The sequence below is a fragment of the Eulemur rufifrons genome, chromosome 24, assembly GCF_041146395.1.
Source record: "Eulemur rufifrons isolate Redbay chromosome 24, OSU_ERuf_1, whole genome shotgun sequence".
NCBI lineage: Eukaryota > Metazoa > Chordata > Mammalia > Primates > Lemuridae > Eulemur > Eulemur rufifrons.
This window is the reverse complement of record NC_091006.1, coordinates 6,037,802-6,063,935: the sequence shown is the minus strand read 5'-3', so window position 1 is coordinate 6,063,935 and position 26,134 is coordinate 6,037,802. Positions and strand designations below refer to the sequence as shown.

The following is a 26,134-nucleotide window of genomic DNA, read 5'->3' as shown; positions in this document are numbered from 1 at the left end:
GAGAGCCCGAGCTGGGGAGGGAGCACTCCCAGGGAGGGGGAAAAGATGCTCTGAGGGGAGCCCCGCCCCGCCCTGTATCCCCAGCAGCCAATGGGCGCGCGGCCCTCCCGACGCCCCCTGGGACGTGTAGTCCGGGCAGGGGCGCCCCCGGGCGCCGCCGCGCGCCCCTAGACTCCACGTCCCGTCGTGCGCCGGGAGGCGCGGGGATTGGCTGGGCCCCGCCCCCGGCCCGCCCCGCTCCGCTCGCGCTGCAGCCCCAAGAATGAATGAAATCGTAGCGCGCTGGGCGGCAGAGCGGGCGGCGCAGGCCGGGCTGGGCCCGCGCGCGGCGGCAGCGGCGCCCCGGGCCGGAGGCGGCCCAGCCGAGCGGGCCATGGCTACCGCCATTCAGAACCCGCTCAAGTCGTGAGTGTCCCCGCCGTCCCCGCCCCCGGCCCAGACCCCCCACGAGCCCTTCCCCCGCCCTCTCTAGGGCTGAGAAGGGGGACGCAGCGCTCGGACCTTAGTTGAATGGGGCCCCTCAGCTCGCTCCCCCGCCCCTGGGGGCTCGCCACCCCCTGTTGCCCCCTGGGGTTGGGGGCGGGAGCCCCTCCAGGTTCGCGGGGGCGCCTCTTCTTTGTCGCTGTCAGTGAAGGAATGTGGCGCGGGCTGGGGGGGTGGCGGAGGCCGTTTCCCCACCCAGAGTGGGGGTAGGGGCTTCCCTCTCCTTTTCCTCCATCTCTCCTCCCCAGGGTCTCGGGGGGTGCCAGGCTGATCCGGGCAGGGGCTGGAAGCTCAAACACCTAAGTCCAAACCTCCTTCTCCAGGGTTTCCATCGCCTTTCCCCCTCATCAAAGCACCTTTCTCTTTTCCCCCCTTTCTCTGGGAACCCCGGCCTCGCGGCCGCAGGGTGGAAGCTGAGATGTCAGGGCTTCTGGGCTGAATCTCTGCTGCCTCCCCTTTTCCCTCCCGAGATCCTCAGGACCTAGAAGCCCCGACACCACGGCCAGCTTGGACCGTAGCATCCCTCCCTCTCCCCGCCCATGCACATCTAACCAGAGCATCTCCTATCCCCTAGGGGACCGGATGCCTCAGGAGCGGGTGCTGGGAGCGCCCTCGGTCTCCGGGGATTCCCTCCCTTTCTCCCTGTACGCGTCCCTCCTCCCAGCATTAGCTTCTTCCTGGGCCCAGTGGCCGGGAACTCGGAGGCCTGGGTCCAAGCCCAGCACCCCCCGCCCCTCCCCTCTCCATCGCTCGCTCTCTCCACCTCTGTCCTCTCTCTCTCTCCCTCTCTCTCGCTCCCTCTTCAGGATCCCGGACTCCCGGGTCCCAGCGCTCCCCACCCCCCTTTCCCAGGCGGTGACAGCGGGCTCCGAGTGACAGGCGCACCGGCCGCTCCCGCCCTCCCTCCCTGGCAGGCGAGCGCGGCACTCCCCTCCCCCTCTTCCCCGGCCTGGTGGAGGAGGCGGAGGGCGAGCGCCGGCGGCGCCGCACAAAGGGGCCGGGGCGACCTCCCTCACCCTTCCCCCAACCCCGTGCGCTTGCTGCCTTGACCTTGAACATCGAGTGCTTGGGGCGGGGGGCGAGGGGGCGGAGGAAGCATCCTCCACTCAAGAATAGGACTGTGCCTGGTGGCTGGACCAAAGGCCCCCAGTCGCTTCTGGTTTCTGGCGGGAGTGGGGGTGGGGGGTGGGAGTCTGGAGAGGAGGATGGGGGGGCCTGCAGGGACTTATAGGCACGTGCCTACACATGTGGCTTTGCCACGGGCAGAGTGAGGGTGGTGGTGTATGGGGCCCAGGTCCGTGTGAGATGGTGACACACCTTCTGCTTTCCTCTCACTCTAAGTTGGGCACACAGACAGATGTCTTTCCTGTAAGGGACACCCTCAAACTGACTGGGAACAGGGCTGCTGTGCAGGTTGGTGAACCTACAGGTACCCAGACCCCTCACTCTGACCCTGGCTCAGACCCCTTGGAGGAGGTATGGTGCAGCCTTGGCCGGGGCCTGGACGCCACAGTGACCTGCTGGAGTGCCAGGGCCCTCTTTGCCCTCCCTTTCCAGGGCTCTGCAGGGATGAAGGGGAACTCACTTGCTCCTCAAACAATGTGAAAGTCAAACCCCCTTGGGAGTGGGGACCTGTTCTGACTGCCTGTCTACCAACCCCAGCTTGAGCTTTCCATTTCCCCACCTCTGAGCCTCAGTTTTCCCATCTGTAAAAGGGGGATTATAACACTTCTCGTTAGCTCATGGGGCGCTGTGGGACTTAAGTAAGGTGATCTTTGTAAAGCACTTGGCACAGAGCCTGACCCTGACCAAATGTAGTGATTATTATTAGTGGTATCAGTATTGATTTATCAAAATCGATTTCCACTGTGGGCCGCTGCCACACAGGGCACTGGGGGATGGTGCTAGGAGGATTGCTTGGGCAGGGCAGAGGACTGGGAGTCCAAGTGTGTAGGAGAGTGTGGGAGAGGGGTTTGTGAAGGTGACAAGGGGTGAGGAAACCTCCCCAAGTGTCAGCCCGGTCTGCAGGGAGAAGCCCTGCTGGTGGGCAGGAACTTCTGGGAGGAGCACACGTGTCCACAGTGGGCTCCACTAGACCACACTGAGGTTGAGCATGCTGGGGTGGGGCAAGTGCAAGCCGGAGTGTCTGAAGCTAAAGATGTGGGGAGCAAGTGTGAGAGGGTGTGCTGGGGGCATCTGAGAGGGTGGTGGGAGGTGAGAGGAAGGTGGCAAAGGTGCCCTCTGAGCTGAGCTGTGGGTCTGGGGGCCGGGGGCAGGGCTTACCTTGCGGTGGGAGACTGGCCGGGTAGCACTATAGGGGCGTGGAGCAGAGTGAGTGTGGGGGTGCTGGTGTCTCTCGCTTAATCCCCTTGTCACCACTTGGGCTGTTTGTGGAGAGGGGGCAGGGCCAGGTCAAGGCCTTCTCTGGCTTAGATGGGGGCGAGTTTGTGGAAGGGGTCTGAGACTGAGGGGGTGTGTGTGTGTGTGTGTGTGTGTAAGTGACCATGAGTGTGGGAGGCCTTGAGTGGGTCTCTCCCATGTGGGAGACAAAAGAGGTGAAGCCTAGCTTGCCCCTTCTGTCTGCTGGAGGGCCCCCTGGTGGACAAGGGCATGTGTGGGCATGTTAACCCATCCATGCAAGCCACTCAAACTAGAATGCTAACTCTGAGGGGGGCGTGGGGCTGGGGCTGTGTGTGACTGGGTGGGTCAGCTCACTCTCTGGGGATCCCTTAGGGTGCAGTCAGCGGGGGTGACAGTGGGAGAGAGAAGGAGCTAAGGCCCACTTGGGGATGGACACCTAGGTGTGTGAATCCCTCCCTCAGTCCCACCTTCAAACAGTCAGGAGCTGTGGGCATGTCAGGTCATCTCCCTGTGCCTCGGATTCCTCACCTGGAAAATACAGATAATAACAGTATGACCCCGGAGAGAACTGTGCCCTGTACAGTGTGGGTGCTCAGCATGTTTATTCGTTCAACAAATATTTACTGAGCATCCACTATGTGCAGGCATTACTCTCCTAATAATGGTTTGCTATCACCATCTTACATCTTAGTACATATCAGATCCTTTGTGGAATAAACAAATTTACTGAGCACTTACTATGTGCCAGGTACCTTTTAAAATGCTTTACCTGGCCAGGCGAGGTGGGCTCACACTTGTAATCCCAGCATTTTGGGAGGCCAAGGCGGGAGGATCGCTTGACGCCAGGGGTTAGAGATCAGCCCAGGCAACATAGAGAGACCCCTCTCTACAAAAAAATAAATTAAAAATATTTAGCTGGGTGTGGTGGCGCATGCCTGTAGTCCCAGCTACTCAGGAGGCTGAGGCAAGAGGATTACTTGAGCCCAGGATTGCTTGAGGCTGCAGTGAGGTATGATTGTGCCACCCTGGACAACAGAACAAGACCCTGTCTCAAAAAAAAAAAAAAAAAAAAAAGAAAGAAAGAAAAGAAAGAGCTTTACTTATATTTACTCACTTAATCCTCACGAACGACAATCCAAAGGACTTCATTCTCCTTTTACAGATGAGGAAGCTGAGGCCAGGAAAGGTGAAGTCATTTGCTCAAGGTCACAGGGCCAACAAGTGGCAGAGCTGGGATTTGAACCCAGGAGGTGTGGCTACAGCTGCTAACCAGCCTGCGGCTGTCAGGCTTGCGGAAGGAGTTGAGCAGGGTGGCTGGGGACCGAGACAGCCCCTGTGGGACAGGATAGGGTTCTCTGGGCCTATGAAGGACTTGGGGTGGGGGTGGGGGTGGGGGTGGGGGGCGGTGTCTGCTCGCGGGCATGTTGGGGAGAAGTCTGTGTGGGCGAGTGGCACTCGGAAGGTGTCTCCGAGTCTCTGGGTGTTGAAGTGTGTGTGCGTGTGTCTGTGAGTCCGTGGGAGGCTGTGAGTATGCGTGGGTGTGTGCGCGGCCAGGTGTGCACGCGTGCACGTGAGACTGGGGTGTGTATGAGTGAGCCCGCGTGAGGGACGGTGCGAGCTCCCGGGCTCCGCCCCCGCCCCTCCCCGCGGCCCGGGACTACCACTCCCGGCATGGCCCGGGCGGGCCCGCCCCGCCGCCGCGATTGGCTGTGGCCCGCGTGCTCCCGCCCCCCGGGAATGAATGGATGGGCGGCCTCAGCGCCCGCCCGACCGCTGGGAGGACCGACCCGGCGGGGACCTGCTGGGGGCAGGACCCGGGGAGCAAGATGGCCACGGTCATCCCCGGCCCCCTGAGGTGGAGCGGGCAGGCGGGAGGCGGGGAAGGGCGCGCGGGCGGGTCGGCGCAGGCATGTGTGTCTGTGTGGCGGCTGGGGGTGGGGCCGATGGGGTGTCTGGGGGGCTGTCACCGTGTGCGGGGCTGCGCGGGGGTGCGAGCGTGTGTGACTATGGGTCTCAAGCAAGAACGGTGTCCGATGCGCCGTTCCTGGAGTGGTGGAGGGCATGGGGGGACACCGGATTCTTTTTGGGGAAGGGAGACATCGTCCCCGCCCTGAGACCCCCGGGTCTGGGAGAGAGTGAGATGGCCCGGGGATGCGGGGGCCTTGGTAAACTCGAGTGAAGTCCACACTACCTTTGTCTTGGGATGTGAAGTATGTGTATGTGTGTCACTTAATTTGTGTCGGTTTTTTTTTTTTAATATGTGTGTGGATATGTGTATGATTTATTTTATTCTACAGTAGATATCTTTGGATATTTGGGTCTTTCCGTGTGTGTACATGTCCTCTGGAACTATGCACTATTTGTCTTGTGTTCTGTGTCTTTGGGTATATAGGTATGGGTGTATTTGTGTGTAAATTTATGTGTGAATGTGGTGGATTTGACTGTTTCTGTGTTTTATATGTGTGCGTCTGTGTGTGTTTAGATGTGCTGTATTTCAGATATTGCTTTCTATGTTGTGTACCTTTGTGAGTGTGTACCTCTGTGAATCTGTGTGATTTCTTTGTATTGTGTGTTTGGATATTGTGTGGTTTGTACTGTGTCTTTGGATAGGTGCGTAAGTGCATATGTGTTTGTTTGTTTCTACAGTTTGTTTGTATAGTTCCTGCCTTTTGACATTTGTGTATCTGAGTGTCTTTGGTTGCATGAGTATGGGTGTATGGTGTGTGTGTTTGGTTGTATGAGCCTGTGTGGTGTGATCTGTTTCCATGTTGTGTGTCTTTGTGTGGGTGATTTATGTTGTGTGTCTTTAGGTATGTGATGTGTATTTGTGCATGGATATTTGTGTGATCTTTTTACTCTATGTAACTTGGGATATTTGTATTTTTCAGTAGCTATTCATGTGTGCACGTGTGTGAGATTTGTCTATTTCTCCTTTGTGAGTATTGGGGTATGTCTCTCTTTGTGTGTGAATCCCGAGTGGCTATGTGTGATTTGTTTGTGTTTGGATATGTTCTTGTATGGATGGGTCCCTGTGTGTTTTTGTCTGTTTCTACGTCGTGTGTATCTACTCATTAGTTCAAGGCCTGCTCCAGTGCCAGGTTGGGGCCCCTTGGCCCTATCCCCTCCCCCTATTCTGGGTCCAGGAGAGGGAGGAGGGGAGAGGTTAAGTTGGAGGGGTCGGCCCACCCATCCCCGGCCAGGGCAGGCGGGGTGGCGGGCTGGGGGAGGGGTGCCGGGCGACACCGCGCGCCTGCCCTTGCTGACAGCCGCCCGCCCGCTCACCACCCCTCGTAGCCTAGGCGAGGACTTCTACCGCGAGGCCATCGAGCACTGCCGCAGCTACAACGCGCGCCTGTGCGCCGAGCGCAGCCTGCGCCTGCCCTTCCTCGACTCGCAGACCGGCGTGGCCCAGAACAACTGCTACATCTGGATGGAGAAGACCCACCGCGGGCCAGGTGCGGCTGGAAAGCGGGGGAGGGGCGGGGCCGGCCGCGACATCTCGGCCAACTTCTTACCGCCCCGCTTGCCCCAGGTTTGGCCCCGGGACAGATTTACACGTACCCTGCCCGCTGTTGGAGGAAGAAACGGAGACTCAACATCCTGGAGGACCCCAGACTCCGGCCCTGCGAGTACAAGATCGGTGGGTAGAGCCGCTGTGGCTCTACCGATGCCCCAGCACACGCTGAGGGGTGTCTGAGCCTCGCCTTTATCTTCCTTCTAGCGAGTGTCTGAATGGCTGGCTGTGTCTGCCCATGTGTCTTGGGTGTATTCCAGAGATTCTACAGTTTTCTCTGAGTCACTGAGCTTCGACTGTCTCCTCCCACGTTGGTCCGGGTGCCCAGGTGTACTGGAGGACATAGTGATGTCTGTTAGGTGTGTCCAGGTGTAGGGAGTCTCTGGCCACATCTCCTCCCCTGTGAACTGGGATGTTTTTTTCTGTGGGTGCCTGAGGATGTCCAGTTCTTTATCTCCCAGTGTGTGTTTAGATGCGTCAGAGTGTCTGGTGGGCCCTCTCCATTCCTAGCTGCATGTATCAGGGTGTATCTTCCCAGGTGTTTCCAGGTGTCATAGAAGGTTTATTCCTTCTTGTTTCTGGTCCATCAGAGCATCCCGTGCTTCCCACGTGTGTCTGGGTGTACCAGGGTGTCTGCTGTCTCTTCCTGCTAGTGTCCCCGTGCCTCGGAGTGTCTGGGAGAATCTCTTCCCATAGTGTCTGGTGCGTTAGGTGCATTTCTGCATTTCTGCACGTGTGTGCTGGGCCATCAGAGTGTCTGGATTCACTGCTTAAGTGTGTCCCGGAATATCACAGTCCCTGGCTGTTTCTCTCCCTCTGTGCAGGTGTCTCCGAGGGTCTGTATGTACCCAGGAGTGTTGGAGTGCCCACCTGGCTCTGTGCCCCTTCCTGTGTGTGTTCGTGTGTAACCATCTGTGTGATTCTCCCTGAGTATGTCTGTGTCTCCTCCATACGTGTCCACATGTATCATCTGTGTCCTCCCATGTGGATATAGGCATGTCTGCTGGTCTAATGTCTCTTTCTGAGTGTCTCTGGGTGTCTAGTTACGTCTCCCCCATATGTCCCGGGTCTGGGTGTGTTTGATGGCCTGTGTCTTTTTCTGATGGTTTCCCAGGTTCTGGCCATGTCTTCTGAGTGTGTCTGAGCGGATCTCGGGTGTGGCTGTCTTTCCTGGGGTCTGGGATCCTTTCCCGAGTGTGTGGCTGGCTGAGTGTGGGAAAGTCTCTTCCCTCCCACAGTAAGCATGGTCCCCCCGCCTGGGCAGTTTGAGGAGTCCTCCAGGGACAACTTCCCCACTGCCCCCATGGCCCTGTCCCCAGATTGTGAGGCACCCCTGAAGAAGGAGGGTGGCCTCCCGGAAGGACCGGTCCTCGAGGCTCTGCTGTGTGCTGAGACGGGGGAGAAGAAGATTGAGCTGAAGGAGGAGGAGACCATTATGGACTGTCAGGTAGGCCCCCAAGGGGCCCCAGCTGCGAGTCTTCCCCTCACCTGTCTACTGCCTGGCACATCACGTACCTGCTCTGAACTCTCCCTGGCTCCCTGGGGCCTTCAGGTGTCCTGAGTCTCCATCTGCCCAGACTTCCTTTCTTTGCAGAAGAGCTCCTGACTTGCCTTCCCACCCCTAATCTCAGCCTCTGCCCAGGGCCCCTCAAAAGCACATCAGGGCCCCCTACTTTCTTGACCCATTCCCTTCTCCTGGTGCCCAGAAACAGCAGTTGCTGGAGTTTCCGCACGATCTCGAAGTGGAAGATTTGGAGGATGACATTCCCAGGAGGAAGAACAGGGCCAAAGGAAAGGTACCACCCTCCAGCTTCTCCTCTCTGCACCCCTCAACGACAGATCCCCTGTACTGAGTATGCACGATAGCCAGCCCCTGCCACAAGTCTCAAGTCTGACCTCATTTAATCCCCAGAGGGGTGGGGAAGTTTCTTTTCTTTTCTTTTCTTTTTTTTTCTTCTTAGAGACAGGGTCTCACTCTACGGCCCAGACTGTGGTGCAGCAGTCATAGCTCACTGTGACCTTGAACTCCTGTGCTCAAGCAATCCTTCCACCTCAGACTCCTGAGTGGCTGGGACTACAGATGTTCACCAACTGCGCCTGGCTGATTTTAAAATTTTTTATAGAGATGGGGTCTTGCTATGTTGCCCAGGCTGGTCTTGAACTCCCGGACTCAAGAGATCTTCCTACCTTGGCCTTCCAAAGCACTGGGATTATAGGCATGAGCCACAGTCCCCAGCCAAGGAGTAGGAGATTTTATATCCATTTTACAGATGAGGAAACTGAGGCTTCAGAGCCATTTGCAAAACAGAGATTGTACAGTGGATTAGAACTATCTTTATACCTGTACCCCCGATGAGGAAACTGAACTTCAGACAGGTTCAAGGCCCCACAGCTAGGAAGTTTGCGCAGCTGCAACTTGACTTTCAAGCCCAAATGATGAAAACTCTGTTTCCTCACTTTCTTGTCTCCTAACTCCCAGGCATATGGCATCGGGGGTCTCCGGAAACGCCAGGACACCGCTTCCCTGGAGGACCGAGACAAGCCGTATGTCTGTGATAGTGAGTCCTTCTGAAGAGGGGGAAAGAGAGGGGGGGGCGGGGAGGGGCCCAGAGACCTCTCTCCTAGTGGCCTCTCCCTCCCGTTCTGGGCCTGGGTGGGGGATGCTCAGGTCTCTGGCAGAGGGGGTGTGATCCTGCAGCCAGGGCGGAGGCGGCATGGGCTCAGAGGGGCCGGCCAGCCCTCCCCACTCGCCCGCTCGCTCTCCAGTCTGTGGGAAACGGTATAAGAACCGGCCGGGGCTCAGCTACCACTACACCCACACCCACCTGGCAGAGGAGGAGGGGGAGGAGAACGCCGAACGCCACGCCCTGCCCTTCCACCGGAAAAACAACCATAAACGTGAGCAGGCAGGCCAGGTGGGGGGTTGCGAGGGGCCCCAGAAGCCTGGTGGGGTTGGGGGGGCATATTAGACGTTTCTGGAAAATCTCCAGCTCAGTGGTTCCCTCCCCCCACCGACCATGGGGATGCTGGCTCTGGGGTTGCCATGGCAACCAACCATCTCTCCTTCGCTCCCGGCCGGGCGTAATATTTCTGGGTCTGATTTATTGTTTCAATTAGAGCTTGGGGAGGGGGGTGATAGATGACTCCCCTCCCGCCCTGCCTCCCTCTCTCCCTTCTCTGCTAAGCTCTGGCCGAGGGGCAGGGCCTGTGGCCCGGGAGCCCTTGGCGTCCGCCCATGCCAATCCCATGCCAACCCTGACAGCTGAGGGGTGGGGGAGGGGCGCAGGGCCTGCGGAGGCTCCGCCGAGGGAGACGCTGTCTTCCCACCCTCTCTTGGAGGGAGAGGGCGAGTTTCTTCGCCCCACGCCCACTACACAGCCAGGCACCTCTGTGTTCAGAATTTTCCTTCTGAGTGTCTGTTTCCACACCAGATCTTGGCCAGTGGTATCTCCTGAATGTTTCTCTAGTCAGGGCTTGGTTAGGGGAGGCTGTCTGGGGGACGTGTATGTGAGAAGGCAGCAGAGGGCCCTTCCTAGAGCTGGATTTACCGAGTTTTTACCCAATAGAGAGGACATGTCAGTTGTCTCAGAGTTCGGGGTGCTGATGAGAATTATTCGCACCCCTCGCCAGCCCTCTTTTGCCACTGGCCACAGCCCGGGGTAGCAATTCTCTCCCCACCTCCCCACTGCCGGGACCAAGGGGTCCACCCCTGGGGCTGAGGCTGGGGGCAGGGTGAAGCCTTGCCTGTGGTGAGAGCCCCTCTCTCTGTCCCCCATCCCCAGAGTTTTACAAAGAATTGGCCTGGGTCCCTGAGGCACAAAGGAAACACACAGGTAGGGACGCCTCCCTCTGCTCCCACTTCCGCAGCAGCCTTTGGCCGGGTGCACTGCCCGCCCCCGCCAACGCCCGCCCGCTGTCTTCCAGCCAAGAAGGCGCCCGACGGCACTGTCATCCCCAACGGCTACTGTGACTTCTGCCTGGGTGGCTCTAAGAAGACGGGGTGTCCTGAGGACCTCATCTCCTGTGCAGACTGTGGGCGATCAGGTGACACTCCTCCACCCGAGGTTTCTGGGGCCTGGGGTGGGGAGGACGCGCAGGTATGGGACCTGGAGGATAGGGGCACGGGGGTGAGGACTGTGGGGACCCAGAGCATCACAGGGGTGCTGTGGGTAACCAGAGCCCGCGGGGCTGCCTCAACTGCTGAGAGTTGTGGGAAAGAGTAAGGCCAGCGAGTCTTTGGGGACAATGGGATGTGGCAGTCCTGGCACTGAGAGTAGTGGCATGTGCTTATCATGGCATGGACCGCAGGGAGAGAAGGTTGCCAAGGCAACTGTGTGATGCGAGTCCTGGATGGCCACTGCCTGGCGCTGCGGCTGACAGAAGTGCTGGCCATGGGACGGCGGTCAATAGAAAGTGGTTTCCCATGGCGGACTGTGGTCGTAGACTGTGGTCGCCTCAGCACAGTGGGGAATGAATTGTGGTTGTCATGGTATCGTGGGTGGTGAGTTACGGCTGTCGTGGCAGTTTGGTGTAGTGGAACGTAGCTGTTACGGCGCGGGTCAGTGGCTGCGGGTGTCTGCGCCGTGGCAGTGGAATGACTCAGAGACTGGCATTCGCAGTATTGTTACTAACAGTTTGGTTGCTGGGGCATCGTGCGGAACGGGCTTTAGTAGCATGGGACCAAGGTGCGGGGACCCGTTGTGGAAGGTGGTTGCCATGGCGTCGTGGCTGGGAGGACGGGGTTGCCGCGTTGCTGCGGTTAGCGGGGTCGCCTGGCCGTTCAGCTGTGGTAGTGGAATGTGGCTGTCTCAGCACGGTGGTTAACAGAATGTGGTTGCCACAGTGTTGTGGGTGGTAGAAAGTGGTTGCCACAGCACTGTGGGTAATGGAATGCGGTTGCCATGGCATTCTGCGGAGCTGAGTGTGGTTGCCATGGCGGCTGGGTGGGAGACTGTGGTGGCCACGGTACTGCTGCCTGCTGGTCACCATGGGCAGGTCGGGGTCGGGCTGGAGTGCAGAGTGCGTCCTCGCTGGCCTTATGAGCCAGGGTGAGGCTAAGCCACGTCCTCCCTCGGGGTCAGTACCCACCAGGGGCATGGTGACCCCCTAACCGCATCCCTGCCCCTTGGCCCCCAGGACACCCCTCGTGTTTACAGTTCACGGTGAACATGACGGCGGCCGTGCGGACCTACCGCTGGCAGTGCATTGAGTGCAAGTCCTGCAGCCTGTGTGGCACCTCGGAGAACGACGTGAGTGCCCGCCCGCCCGCCTGCCACCCCTCACACCCAGCTGCCCTCCCCACCTGGCACTGCCACCTTTGCCAGTTGAGCCTAGGGCCCTTCCTGGGAGCCCGTCCCTGGCGAACACTAGTAACAAGTATTATTATTGCTGTTCATGTCCATCAACTGAGCCCGGTGCTTTTTACTCTTCCTCTCTGACTCCTCCCGGGCACCTCTGAGGCAGGTGCTCTTGTTCCCACACCAAAGAGAAGGAGCCAAGCTCAGACAGGGAAAATGGCCTGCCCTAAGGCCACCCAGCTAGGGAAATGGAGGAGCTGGGATTTGAACCCGTGCCCATTGCTTCCAGAGCTGGTATCAGATTATCTTGGTATCATTTAAAGCCTTGCATAGTCCTACAAAACCCAGATACCAAGCTGCAAACTGACAGTCCTCAGGGGTGATTCTGCTTGGCCAGGCAGCGTCTTGCAAAGATTCCAAGACGCAAAGACCATTTCAGAGCCCCCTTTCCTCCCCCAGCCCCTGTGCCCTAGCCCCTGCCCCAGCCCCCCACCCCGGTTTCTGGTGCCCGTGCCCCCAGGGTGCCAGCTGGGCGGGTCTCACCCCCCAGGACCAGCTGCTGTTCTGTGACGACTGCGATCGGGGTTACCACATGTACTGCCTGAGTCCCCCCATGGCAGAGCCCCCGGAAGGTGAGAGACGAGGTGGGCACGACGTGGGGGCGGGTGGGCCGGCAAGCTGTCTCCCAGTTGGTGAAGACCACGTCCTCTGGGTGGGAAGGACCTGGGCCCGGGCTTAACGCCATCCTCTGGCCACCCCTGCAGGGAGCTGGAGTTGTCACCTCTGTCTTCGGCACCTGAAAGAAAAGGCCTCTGCCTACATCACCCTCACCTAGGCCTGGCTCCGGCCCACCTGGACCTCTGGAGCGGTGCTTGTCTACCTGCCTCTCGAGCTCCTCTTCTCTGCCCACCCCAGTGCCCCACGGGGGTAGGGTGAGAGGGGGAGGCCCGAGAGGGGGCTGGGCCACCCCTGCCCTCTGTGCGAGTGGGATGTCTGCCCTGCGGGTTGCTGGGCCCGGCAGGACCCCTTCCCCTCCCTCCCCATCCCTTGGCAAGTGGGCACCAGGGGCTTCTGCTCCCCTCAAAGCCATACCCCGCCTCTGGGCGGGCATGGGGGGTGGTAGGTGCCAGCCAGGGGCATGGACAGAGCCTTTTTCTAAAGAAAAAGACAAAAAGTAAAAAAAAAAAAAAAAAGAGAAAAAAAAAGAAATTAATATATACAAAGAGTCCTCTAAGTCCTGGCTGGGTGGAGGGGGCGCTGCTGAGAGCATCCACTGGGCACCAGTCTATGCCGGCCTCCTGCCTGGCGCCCCCTACCCCCAGTTTCTGGAGTTGCAGCTGTCCCACCTCCCCACCAAGGTGGCACCATCCATCCCCCTGTGCCCAGGGTGGGTGGGCATAGTGTCCACCCCTCGCCCCCTCCCGGTGCCCACCGTGGATACTGCATGACGTGAACCATGGTTTTGAACTCTGTTCCCGCCCCTCCCCGGTCGCCCCACCCTCTGCCCACCGCGTGCGCCCGCGTGGCTGGCGGTGGCAGTGGGGCAAGGCGGGCCCCTGCTCAGCGCCTGCTGGAATGAGAAGCACAGACTCTGCAACGGACTCGTTTCCCTCCCCTGCCCCTCTCCCTGCCCTGCCAGGCCTGGCTGCCCCCTGCCACCCTCGCTGGCCATTTTGGGGGTAACGAGGGGGCATGGTTGTTTTTTGTGGTTGTGTGTGTTTGTTGTTCCGGGATTAAAAAAAGGGAAATTGAGACTGCAAGTGGGGGAGGAGGTGGGTTTGGGGGAACCTCCCCGAATCCAGGAGTGCCCCCCCCCCTTGTCACCAAGTCTCCTTTATTGCCTGCCTCTGCTGTGAATTAACTTGTTCTGTGTATTAAACTGGGCCTGACCCCTCTGCCCATGACTGCCTCGTTCTCTGGCCTGGTTTGGGGAGTCACCCAGAAGGGGAGATGGGGCCTCGCTGGCTGAGCCGGCCCCTCCCTCCATCCTCCCCCCAAGCCGCCTCTCCCGCTTTGTCCCAGCTCCTCCCTGCCTAGCCGGAAAAGAGAAGGGGGATGGGGTGGAGGGGCTCCCGCCCAGCCAGCTGTGGTTGCCCTGGCAACGGACTGCTGCAGCTGCGGCAGGAGCAGCGAGGGGGAGGCAGGAGCAGTGAGGGGGAGGCGGCTGGGGCTGGGGGAAGGGCAGGGATGGGAAGATGACGAGGGCGGCCCCTCCTGGGCTGGGCTGGGAAATGGGTGTCCGGAAGTGGCATCCACCCAAACATTACCTGGGGCTCCCAGTCCTGGATGTCGGGCAAAGAGTGGTGGGGACAGGGTGGAAGGGGGAGATTATCTAGACACGGGGACACGAGGAGAGAGACTGGGATTTGGGTGATGGGGGATGAGGAGGGAGAAGCAGGACTTGGAGATCAGAAGAGAGAGAGTCTGAGAGTCACAAATTTACAGAGAGAGTCAGAAAGAGCAGGCGTGCCCAGGAGGGAGGGTGAGACGGGGAGAGCGCAGGAATGGGGGGAAGTCAGGAGAGAGCAGGAGAACAGAGGAGAGCTGGGGATTTGGTGGGAGAGAGGAAATAACAGTAATAAAAAATAGCTGACACGCTGGGGAGAGACAGAGAAGCAGACAGTGATCGGAAAGAGGCGGAGGGTTTAGGGAGAGAACCAGGAGAGAGACGCCTGCCGAGGGCAGACAGAGGGGGAGGAAACGTAAATTAGGAGAGGGAAGAAGAGGGGAGGCAAATGTGGGGACAAAGTCAGGATCCAGGGACAGGCAAAGTCCCAGGACAAAAGACACAGAGAGATGAGAGAGACGTGGACTTCAGGGGAGAGTTGGGCATAAGAATTTAGGGACCAGCAGAACAATCTGGAGAGAATCAAAGGTCAGAGGGATCCAGAAAGACTGGGTGAGGAGACACAGGAGGGTCCCCGCCAGGCAGGGGAAGCTGGAAACTGGGGCGAGGCGGGAAGGGCCGAGCAGGCGGTTCAGGCGGGACCAGGCGCTGGCGTGCGCGTCGTGGGGTGTTGGAAGCGGCTGGTGTCTCAGGCGCCAGGAGAGGATGTGAGAACAGTGTGTTCCGAGGCTTCCACCCCCCTCGCCCGTGGATGCGGGGGGAGGGGGGCAGGGCAGCCCCAGAGACCCAGAGAGTGTCTGGAGAACTCTGGAAACTCTAAAATTTTTAGGAGTCAAGGGAATGGCTAGTCCTGGATGTGGGCCCCATGCTTTTTGGAAAAAGACATGTTTTGGGAGGTGAGGGTCTGAGTCAGAGATGCCTCGGGTTTTAGCTCAGAGATGTAAAACTCAATGACAGGTGGGTGGGTGAAGGTCAGCAGGACCCTGCCCAGCCGGCCTTCACAGGGCCGGCTGCCGCTGAGATCCAGGCTGGACTCCCAGGAGGCCAGGCTCTGGGATCTGCTCTTGGAATTTCCTGGTGCGGACGTTGGTTTGACCCTGATTCCCACTCCAACTGCAAGTGTTCTCCAGGCCAGATGTAGACCTGGGCCAGGAGGGGCTGCTTTCTACCCCACCCACCCATGGCCGACTGGCAGAAGGAGCTCTGACCCCCTCCAGAGGGGGCAGAATGGGCAACCACAGTGGCCTGGGTGGGAGACCAGCCCACAGAGGCAGGGGCTGCAAAGGGCCGATCTACCCAGCTGAAAATCGACTTTCCAGATTTTTAAAAGTTGGCCACTATTTCTTCTTCTTCTTCTTTTTTTTTTTTTTTGAGACAGAGTCTCACTCTAGCCTGAGCTAGAGTGCTGTGGCGTCAGCCTAGCTTACAGGAACCTCAAACTCCTGGGCTCAAGCGATCCTCCTGCCTCAGCCTCCCGAGTAGCTGGGACTACAGGCATGCGCCACCATGCCCGGCTAAGTTTTTCTATTTTTAGTGGAGATGGTGGGGGGGGGGGTCTCACTCTTGCTCAGGCTGGTCTTGAACTCTGAGCTCAAGCAATTCTCGCACCTCGGCCTCCCAGAGTGCTAGGATTACACGCCTGAGCCACCGCACCAGGTTGGCCACTATTTCTAAAACCAACACAACTCCGTGGACCAGGTCTGGCTTTTGGGCCTCCAGTAGGTGACTTCTGTAGAATCTCACTGTCTTTTTAAACTTGAGCATTGGATTTCTGCTGTTTGGGCTCCAAGGAAAAGAAGTTCACAAGGCTGGTGTCCCCTGGTTCTTAGTACGTAGTGTGCGGTGTGTACGTGGTGGTGACGGCTGTTTGGGACGGGGGACAGCAGGAGGGGGCCGGTGTTGGACCACACCCTCTTGTCAGTGACTCCAGGCAGCTGCACAGCTAGTGAACACACAAGCCGTTTCTATGAAACATTTATTTCCTTTGAAACCTCCAGAAACATGCCAGAAAATGTCAAGACAGGGATGGGAGAAAAAAAAAAAAAGACAATAAAGAATAAAAAAACTGAATGAAACAAATCAACATATGAAAAAAACCCTGCTATCTTCAGCCATCGGATAGATCACCAACCTCAAATTAAATAGATTTGTTTTGCAGAAGTCCTTTAAAATAACAGAAAACAAAACACAAAACCAAAAATCATAACTTACACTTGTCAATGGACATGATTAGGTCCCCAAAATGATTTGAATGATCTGAAGATGAGGAGACAAAAAAAAAAAAAAAGGCTCCAGGTTGGAGTCTGAGGACAGGAGTGGGGACGGGGAGAGCCCCCAGAAAAGGGGGTCAGGGAAGGAGAGACATCACAGTAGTTGGCCAGGGCTGAGGACAGTGGCTGGGCGCGCCCAGCGCCCACCTCACACCGCGGGGGAGAGGAGCGAGCTGAGGTTTCTGCTCGACTGCGGGGCTGTGGGCGGGACACAGGCTGATCACAGGAGATGCGACAGTACCTTCTTCTCTCGCCCCCACCCATCCGGCCTGGCACCTCCCGGAGTGCCTGCGTCTTGTGCAGTCCCCAGAGCCCCCTTCCCTGAGGTTCCTGGCCCCAGAGAGAAGGCGGCGGGTCCCTGGGCGAGGGCTGGGCTGCCTGGCGCTGGCGCACGGCCCAGAGCATGTCGCTGGGAGCCAGGCCCGCTCTGCCAACTCCTCCCTGCCTGCTGCCTCCCAAAAGGGAAGCTGCCTGCCCGCCCACCCTGACTTTGTCCCTCTGAGTCCTCCCACTGACCCCCAGCCCACGGGGGACACGCCTCGATCCTCAGCTTGAGGTTGGGGAAATCCACGGACTGTGGCCGTACAGACTTGTTCTGGCGCAACTCTACATGAAAAAATAAATATATATATATATTTTTTTTTGTTTGTTTTTAAAGAAGGAAAAAAAGAAACTGTTTCCTGGGTGAACAGCGTAGTACCACGTGGGCTCGGCTGCCTGGCGAGCGGCCCTTATTGCCTTTAGAGAACCAGCGTCCAGTGGGATCCGCACGGCGGCGCCCCGGGAGCACAGTGAGGGTGTCAGGTGGGCGCCGCCCGGGCCTGGGCCATGGGCTGGGAGACTCGAGGAGGAAAACAAAACCAGAGGAGGAGATGAAGGCTGATTTTCTCCTGCCCTGTCTTGAGGGCATCATGAGCCCTTCCTGGAGCCCGGAGGTGGCGCGGCTGCTGGTCCAGGTCCCGCTGGGAGGAGAGGGTGGGCTGTGTGGCCACTCCGCCACCTGGGCCGGGCTAGGGCGGCAGCTCGGAGGTGGGGGGGCCTGTGGGCCCCAAGCCTGGGCGCTGTGGCCCCTGGTGGAGGAGGAGCTGATAGAAGAAGATCGTATAAACCGTCCTGATTGTACGAACAGAGTTCCTCTCTCAAAGACGCAGACTGGATGCTGGGTCTTCCTTTCTCTGTCCTGGGGCCCCCAAGAAAATAATTTAAACTCTAAGAAAGTGCTCCTGGGAAGGAGGGTGTTGGGAGGGGATAACGTTCGTGCTTTTTGGAGATAGGGTGCTGGGGACCGAGGAGCCCTGGTCTGTCCCCTCTGGGTGTGGGGGAGAAAGGGCTGGTTGCACACTGTAGTTTTCATGCAGGGGGCTGGGCCCCGAAAGCTTCAGCTCTGTCGGACGTGGTGAGGAAACCTGGTATGTGAGCTCTCGGAGCTGTGGGGTTTGGAGACTGACTCCTGCCCCATCCTAGCAAGAGGCTCTAGATGGGGACAGAGGACGGGCCCCGGGGCAGTGTGGACACGGCCCGGCTCCCAGGGACCACAGGTGGGCAGCCCAGAGGGGGCTTGAGGGCCATGGGCACACCCTGGCTCACAGCGCCCCCGAGGGCTCCCTGGGGTCCCACAGCCATCAGGCTCCGGAGTCCATAGGGAGGGCCGTGGGGACAGTCGGTCCCCGGGCCCTGGCTGGCTGGGTTGTCTTGGAGCGGAGCCCAGGGCAGAGGAGCGCAGCAGCCCCCAGCCTGCCTGCAGAGAAGGAGCCAGGGCCTGGGGTGGAGGGTGGCCGCAGTGGTGGCCTCTCGGCCTCAGAGTTCCTTCTTCTCCCTGCAGAAGATCTCTGCGAACTTGCGCAGCTGCTCGCTGGCGGCCTGCGACTCCTCCTGCAGCCGCTGGTTGTTCTGCCGCAGGCTGGCGACTTCCGACTGTAGCACCACCTTGTCCTGCTTCTCCTGCGTGGGGTGGGAGGGCTGCGTGTCAGGGGGGTGGCTTGGGGGCTCCTGGGGGCTCCGAACAGCGAATGGCCCCCTGGGGCCTGGGAGCCCTGGCCCGGCTCTGGTCCAGAGCTGACTGCTGGAGCCAGGCTGCTGCCGGGCTCAGATCCCACAGCTGAGTCCCCTCGGGCAAGTCGCTTCCTCTCCCTGGGCCCCGTTCCCTCAACTCTAAAGGGGGTGGCTGCGAGGTTTCCTGAGGTCACACACTTCAAGCTCTCAGGACCTCGCCTGACATGGAGCAATTGTTATCATCATTGTTACTGTCACCTCATCCCACCCTTGCAGCCACCCAAGGACTTGGGGACTGTTGTTATCCTCACTTTCCTGGAAGAGGAAACCAAGCTGCGCACAGCAAGCGGGGGGCTGGGCTGTGGACCCAGGACTGCCTGAGCAGCTGCCCCCTTCCCGGGAGACGGAACCAGAGGCAGCGACTTGTCCAAGGTCACACAGCATTAAGCAGTGGAGTGGGGATTTGAACCCGGGCCCCTGTGATTCCGGTGCCTGAGGACTCACAAGTTACACCCTGCCACCTTTCCGCCTCTCACCCAGAAGTATGTAAACAAGCAGAAGTCTCCTCCGTCTTGTTTCTCCTTATTCTTCCAACCCCTGGAGCCAAGTCCAAAGAACAATTTGGAATGTCGCCTTCTAGATGTCCCTGACATCCTCTCAACTCATGGTTGTTAATTTTTTTTTTGGTTGGGTTTTTTTTTTTTTTTTTTGAGACAGAGTTTCACTCTGTTGCCCTGGCTAGAGTGCCGTGGCGTCAGCCTAACTCACAGCAACCTCAAACTCCTGGGCTCAAGCAATCCTCCTGTCTCAGCCTCCTGAGGAGCTGGGACTACAGGCATGTGCCACCATGCCCGGCTACTTTTTTCTATATATATTTTTAGCTGTTCATATAATTTCTTTCTATTTTTAGTAGAGACGGGGTCTCGCTCTTGCTCAGGCTGGTCTCGAACTCCTGACCTCAAGTGATCCTTCTGCCTTGGCTTCCTAGAGTGCTAGGATTACAGGTGTGAGCCACCGCGCCCAGCTGGTTGTTAAAACATTTTTTACAAAAGTGCGATGATGTTCTAGGAAGCAGTTATGCAGCTGGCTTTTTTTACTTAAGTTATTGGACTTCTTTTGCATGTTAGTAAATATGTAGATCTCTTGTTATTTTAATTGGCTGCAGACTATTCCACTGCACAGGTGACAGCCACTCCCCTGTTGATGGACAGCTGCACCAACACCAACGTTTTGTCGCCAGCAGGGCGGCAAGGTGCATCCTGTTCACTGATCTTTGTACTCACGCAGGAAATTTTCACAAATCCCCACAAGTGGAATTGCTGGTCCACAAGGTGCACAACTACATTTTTGATACGTTTTGTCCACTGCCCTCCAGAAGGGCTGGGCCAATTTATTCCCTCTCCTGGAAAGTGTAAGAGTTTCTTTGTGTGCTTACTAGCCTTTGGTATTGCCACGTTTTGCTCATGACTACACTCAAGAATGGGAGTGGGGGTGGGGACAGGTGCTGAGTGGCCTTGGCAGGTGCCTAAGCCCTGTCCCCCAGCCCCCCGTGTGCCGGGAAGTGGGCCGGGGAGGGGGTGCCACGAGGCCTTACCTTCTGGAGGTCCGTGTGCAGCTGTTTCAGCATCACCTCCAGCTGGTACACCTTGCCTGTCAGGTCCAGGGGGGGCTCCTCGCTGGAAGGATAGGGGATGAGGTCAGGCCTCAGGCCTGACAGCCCCTGGGGAGGGCTCTTGGCCCCCAGCTGGGAGGAACAGCCCGAGATTCTGGCGAGCGAGTCCCTTCCTTGCTGGAGAAGCCAGCACTCCTCCCAGTCATGCTCCCCCAGCCAAGGGCGCCATGTCATGGGAGCACCAGGCCTGCTGGGGGATGGGGGGGACGCCTGCTCTGAAGTGTCCATTTCCCCGTAAGACGGGCCACATACGTGACTTTAGGGAGAACCTCTTTCACGTATCCTCGGGATACAAAGAACCTACTCCACAGACATCTCCCGAGCTCCTCGAAGGTCTGGACACTGTTCCGAGCACAGGAAGTGCATAAGTGGACAGACGGACAAAAGGGCCTGCCCTCGTCGACAGGACTGGTAACGGTACCAGCAATGATGATGACAGCGTGCCCGTCACTGAGAGCCTACCTTGCGCCAAGGCTTGGGCTCCCTGGCTCCAGGTGTGGTCCACCTAACTGAGCTCCCCTGACCACTGTGGCCTTCAAGAGCGCTGCATAGCTACCCGCCAGACAGAAGGGGAAGGCCAAGGTCAGGCAGGGGTCGTTGCCCACACAACTGCTGGTGCTGGGATTTGAATCCAGGACTCCGGGCCTATGGCTCCTCCTCTGTGCAGATTCTCCCAGCCCAGGGCCGGCCTGGCCCCTGCAGAGGAGAATGCACAGCCCCTTCCTGCTGAGCTGGGGCTGAGGGAGGCCCCGCTGGGCGCTGGGCGCTGTGGGTGCCGGGAAGGGCGGGGCTGCGGCAGATGAGAAGGCAGGCAGGTGTCTCAGCCCCTCCCATGCTCCTGCATCCTGGGGGCCTGCAGCTGCAGGGGGAGGTGGGAGGCAGATGGGAGGACAGCAGTTTGGGGGCAAAGGGAATCCCAGAGTGTGCCCAGGGCCACGGGTCCTGCCACTTCCCACGCCCTGCCCTGTCCTACCCTCGCTGCAGCGGCGCCACCCGCACCTGCCACCTACAATTCCCGTGGGCCTGTGCCGTGGTGGAGGTTGAGTTCTAAAGCCAGTGTGTGGAGCAAGAAGCCAGGAGAGCCCAAATTACCCTCAAAAATGCTTCAATTGCCCCACGTACAGTGCACGGAGTGTTGTACACAGAAGCCCGCACCGCGAGGTGTGTGGACGAGTGTGAAACGCACTATTTAAATCCATGCACAGGCAGAACGTGCCATTTACATTCTCTCTGCCTCTTTTTAATTTTGTTTTCTGCCAACTTAGTACAGTCAAATATGTTGCACTAAATGTGAGAAGCCGCGCGTGAGATGGCAAATGTGCGGTATCTGTCCCTGTCCTCCCCCTGCCCGGTGAGGCCTCCTGAGGGCTGGGCTTGGCCTCGGTTGCTGCTGGGTCCCCAGAGGGCCCGGCCTGGGCCTGGCGGGGAGGTGCGGGGGGCGTGAGAGGCAGCGTGCAGCGGACACGTGCGAGTTTAGGAATCTGCAGACAGACGGGAGATTGGCAGTGGAGAGCTGGGGGTGGGGGGACACTACTTAGCATTTGTCAAAGTTGGAAGTGAAACCATTGTGTGAGTATTGATTCAAGTGTCTTCCCCACTGGACTGGGACATCTGTGAGGACAGGGCTGAGTCTATTTTGGCCACTGCTGGTCCCGGTGCCTGGACTGGCACGGTGTCATCAGTTCAGAGAGCATTAGGTGAAGGGAGCGGCTGTCCTGCCGGCTCCTGCCCAGGGAGCGGCGGCGGGTGACCCACAGCAGCCACCTCCCACGGAGTCCCTCTGTCCTGCCGCTGGTAGGGACCCGTGTGGCTGGGCCCCTGAACGTTCCCAGGGAAGGCTCACCTCATGGTAGGGGTGGTCCTGGGGGTCGGGGGCCCCCTCTCGAGGCTCAGGTGGCTGTGGACAGGGCTGTGCGCAGGGGGGATGTCCGGGCTCAGCGCTGGGTCGTTCAGAGAGAAGAGTGAGACGGCTCTTTGCACTGCGGCCAGACAGGGGGGAGACGGCGGGTGGGCGGGGCTCCCGCTCCTTCCCCTCCCTGCAAACCTCCCACCCAAACCTCACGCCACTTCCGGTCACACCTGCCACTGATCAAATGGGTTTAGGATAGATTCTTGCCAAAAAACCCAACGAAATAAACAAGCAAAACAAGAACACAAACAGACCTCCATCCTGACCCTAACCACGCCTCTAGCCCCTACGAGCAGTTTATACAAAATACAAGGGTGACAGAAACAAGTGAAGTGACAGCGCGAGGTACTAACCAGCCAGATTCAGAACCTGGCGCCTTCTCGGCACAAATGACCTGGTTTGGTCAACAAATAAATGATATGAAAAAAGGGGCCACCAGCAGAAGGGTTGGCGCCGGGCAGGGACTCATTATGTCCCTCGCTCTCCTCCTGGGAAGGCTGGTGCGGTTCAAACGCAGAGAGAAGTGAGGCACAGAACACCCCGCATGTTGAAGAGAGAGAAGGAATCACCCGGGCTCCAGTTAACATGACGGTTCCCGGGTCCCACCCGAGACACGTGACTCGCTCTAGGGGTGCCTGAGATGTCTGCGTTTTCAAGTATGACTGTTAGATCATCTTTCTGTAACGGCAAGAGCTGGTGACGGCCCCGGTGCCCTCAAACAGCGGCAGGTTTGGTGAGCCAGGGACAGCCAGACAATAGAATCCTCGGGAGTGTTAAAACAAGGTGTCGTGTGTGCCTGTGGTGACAGGCGGGCCCCGCCAGGGCACAGCGGCCGTGCTCACACCGTCGGGCGAAGCGGCTCCCTGGCTCCGACCTCTTCCATCTCTGTGCTTCAAGAACAGCACAGTAGAACCCAATAGCTTCCCCTGGGGCCGTCCATTGTTAACGTTTTGCCATGTTTGCTTTCTCTCTCCTCCTCATCTGTGTGTCTCTCCTCCTAACCACGTGAGAGTAAACCGCCAGCGGCACGGTACTTCCCCTCTGTGTTCTTTACTACAGATCTTCAAAAAATAAGGACACTTTCTTCTATAATCACACCACCACTCTCATACTCGAGGAATTTAACATCTATATAATACAATAGATACATCTATATAATACAAAAATAATATACATCTATATAATACAAAAATAATATACATCTATATAATACAAAGATATCTACTATGTAGTTACCTTCAAATTTTCCCCAATTCTTGGAATTATTTAATGTTTATTCTCTTTGAAAATATTTTTATAGGAATAATTTCAGACACGCCCCAAAGGAGAGAAAATCTCGTCCTTAGTCCTCAGGAACCCACCATCAGTTTCAACGATTTTCCACATACAGTCACTCTGCTTTCCTCCCTGTATCTCTTTCGCTTTTTAAATTTTTTATTTTACAATTAGCCCTCTCCTTAACTCTTTCTTTCTCTGAGACAGGGTCTCGCTCTGTTGTCTAGGCTGGAGTGCAGTGGCACCATCATAGCTCTCTGCAAGCCTCCAACTCCTGGGCTCAAGCGATCCTCCTGCCTCAGCCTCCCGAGTAGCTGGGACTACAGGCATGTGCCACCACACCCGGCTAATTTTTTCTATTGTTTTAGTAGAGACGGGGTCTTGCCCTTGCTCAGGCTGGTCTTGAACTCCTGACTTCAAGCAATCCTCCCACCTCGGCCTCCCTGTTTTTGTTTTTTTGAAGAAAATTACTATGCCAGGAACATACCTACCAAAGTTAACAAGAATTCCCTTAGTATTTCCCATTTATTCTACTTGCACAAGAAGGCTGGGTGGTCCCAGTGGCTCACACCTGTATTCCTAGCATTTTGGGAGGCCAAGGTGAAAGGATGGCCCTAGGCCAGGAGTTCGAGACCAGCCTGGGCAAGAGTGAGATCCTGTCTCTATAAAAATTAGCCTGGTGTGCTCCTGTAGTCCCAGCTACTCGGGAGGCTGAGGTGGGAGGATCACCTGAGCCCAGGAGTTCGAGGTTGCAGTGAGCTATGATGACACCACTACATCCATCCCGGGTGACAGAATGAGACTCTGTCTCAAAAAAAAAAAAAAAACTCCAAACCCTAAAAACAAATCAAACCCCCCCTAGAAAACCCACATATATCTTCATTCACCCAAACCCCACAATAAGCTGAAGCTGCCCTGACTTCCAATCCCCCGCTGGCCCCTTCCCTGCTCCTCGGAGGTCACTGCCAACACCACGTTGATGTGTTTCCTTCCAGGCCTTTCTGCTATGCTCTCCCCACCAGCCCCGCAATCTTCTGTGGTTCATCTGTTAATTCTGTAAAGAAGGAAAAAGCTCCCCAGACGACTCCGGTGCCCGGCCCCGTGGGGAGTCAGTGCCGCCCACCGGCTTCCTGAGCTCTCTCGCATGTGGCGAGTGGCTCTGGACACACTGGGGTAAGCCGAGTGGCTTCGCTGTGGCTGTCACTTCCCCCTCCCAGAACCAGCCATCCTGAGACGCAAAGGAGAGTAAGAGGAGAAAGAGGAGCGGGCCTGGCTGCCTGGAGTCCCTCCCCCATCCCTCCTAGCGCCCCATGTTGGGCTGCAGAGCAGGCACCCGGAGTGCGGACCCTGCCCAGGGCCTGCTGCGGGGCCCCCCTGCCCAAGGTTGGCAGGATCCTGAGGGCGCCTGCAGAGAACTTTCTTTAAAGGCCCTCACACCCTCTTCCCGGCTGCCAGTTTTGGGGCTGAAAACCCAGAAGCCCCCAGGGGCACGCTTACATCAGTAAATCTGTATAAACTCACTTACTGCCCACAACCACTCCGCAGGGCAGCAACCCTGTCCTACCCTGAAGTCCTTGGGGCCAGCCGCATCCAGCTTGTGGAATCAATAAATGAACCAATAAAATACGTGGAGACCCCACTTTAACCCAAATCATCCCTTCTTTCCCACCCTGGCCCCTTGGCTAGCGGGCGAGCCCGAGGAAGTTCTGATTCAAGTTCGAATGGGCCACGTGACGATGGAAAGGCCTTTCCCACACCAAGGTCACTTAGAACTAAGAGCTGCAGGGCCAAAGGGCAGGAGCCTTTAAAATCTGGTGGCAGGTATCACAGAGCTGCCCTGCAGAGGAGGGGCAGGCCTGCACCCAATTTGCACTGCACCGGCAACGCGGGAGGGGCTCCCTGCTTCCAGTGTTAGCAAACCCCATCTCTGCAGTGGGAGACAGAGAACCATCTCCGTGAGTGTCAGCTCGCATTTATCTTTTCTTACGAGCTATTTCCAGGGGTGTGAGGATCATCTGAGTTGCCTTTTCTATAAACTGTTTCCTGTGCCCATTTTTCCAAAGGGGTGTTCAGGCCTGGTTTCAATCCTGGCCCTGTGTGCCCTGGGCCAGGTGACTTGTGGCAGCCGAGCCTGTTTCCTCAATCGTAAATGTGCGTCCCAACACATCCCCAGGAAGAGACGATGTCTGCGAAGTGGGAAAGTGCTGGCTCGGAGTAGATGCTCCTAGTATCGTCGTGGCTGGCAGGTCACCTCCTCCAGGAAAAGCCACCGAGCAACCCTCTTCCACACCGAGCCTGTCAGGCCTCTCTGGGCTCAAATCCATCTGCAGGGCTGAGCCGCCGCTTGGCAGCCGTCCCCACCGGTCCTGGAGGGCAAGGCCGGGCAGGGACCTGACCACCTTCAGCCGGTGCCCAGGGGCGGCTGCGGCACAGGGCGGAAGCACACGAGGGAGGAAGCTTCCCCCAGGGCCACCTGCCAGACGGGGACTGGCTCAAACGTGGAAACATGGAGGTTGTGCACGTGGGCCTGGTCTAATGGATCCTGCTCTGTGCCAGACCCCGTGCAGGGTGCCGGTGGTGACAGAGACAGCTCTGAGTCCTGCCCTCCCAGTCCAGTGGAGAGACAGACCCATGATTAGATAGTGACAGCCCAAAGGAGTTGGACTGTGGGAGCCCAGAGGAGCCTGATCCAGACTAGCAGATATCGGGGAGAGCTTCTTGGAGGAGGCCAACCAAGCTGTGGCCTGAAAGATGAGAAAAATGTGCCCAAAGAACATGTTCACATCCATCAGGCATCCCATCAGGCATCAGTGAGTCCCATTTGACAGATGAGGAAACTGAGGCCTTGAAAGGTAAAGCCGCTTGCCCAAAGTCAGATGGGAAGAAAATGGCAAAGACTGCTAGCAGTCCCTTGCCATCTGTTTTCTCTTTTTCCTTAATAACAAACCCCAAATTTTAGCTGGGCACATAGCCTCATTCCCAGCCTCCCCTGCAGCCAGGTGTGGCCATGGGGT

General features: G+C 57.8%; 2 protein-coding genes across 6 annotated transcripts in view; one reads left to right on the top strand and one right to left on the bottom strand.

The window, feature by feature from the left end:
• Positions 1-268: 268 nt before the first annotated feature.
• On the top strand, positions 269-13,559 carry DPF1 (double PHD fingers 1). Of its 5 annotated transcripts, none has more exons than XM_069457325.1 (12): positions 269-405; positions 6,144-6,299; positions 6,377-6,484; positions 7,678-7,805; positions 8,065-8,154; positions 8,838-8,916; positions 9,125-9,256; positions 10,141-10,191; positions 10,283-10,402; positions 11,495-11,607; positions 12,206-12,287; positions 12,420-13,559. In XM_069457325.1, exons 2-12 carry the CDS (start codon positions 6,275-6,277, stop codon positions 12,488-12,490), a joined length of 999 nt encoding a protein of 332 aa, XP_069313426.1. In that variant the 5' UTR covers positions 269-405; positions 6,144-6,274; the 3' UTR covers positions 12,491-13,559. The 5 variants fall into 5 exon arrangements, with proteins under 5 accessions (XP_069313426.1, XP_069313423.1, XP_069313425.1 ...); XM_069457322.1 differs by having other exon boundaries at positions 6,139-6,299; XM_069457323.1 differs by lacking the exon at positions 269-405 and adding an exon at positions 4,591-4,699 and having other exon boundaries at positions 6,139-6,299.
• A 3,373-nt stretch (positions 13,560-16,932) lies between these two features.
• The window catches only part of SIPA1L3 (signal induced proliferation associated 1 like 3), a 218,843-nt gene continuing 209,641 nt past the window's right edge, over positions 16,933-26,134 (bottom strand). The window contains exons 20-22 of the mRNA XM_069457233.1: positions 21,780-21,915; positions 19,859-19,940; positions 16,933-18,213 (exon numbers count right to left, since the gene is read on the bottom strand). Of these exons, the coding sequence (XP_069313334.1) occupies positions 18,070-18,213; positions 19,859-19,940; positions 21,780-21,915 (362 nt within the window). The 3' untranslated portion in view covers positions 16,933-18,069. The remainder of the gene's footprint in view (positions 18,214-19,858; positions 19,941-21,779; positions 21,916-26,134) is intronic.

Coding starts and splice junctions, on each gene's coding strand:
- DPF1 (XM_069457321.1), top strand. CDS start 4,671: ATGGCCACGGTCATCCCCGGCCCCCTGAG. Junction 4,700..6,138: donor GTCATCCCCGGCCCCCTGAG/GTGGAGCGGGCA, acceptor CACCCCTCGTAG/CCTAGGCGAGGACTTCTACC. Junction 10,403..11,494: donor TGCAGACTGTGGGCGATCAG/GTGACACTCCTC, acceptor CTTGGCCCCCAG/GACACCCCTCGTGTTTACAG.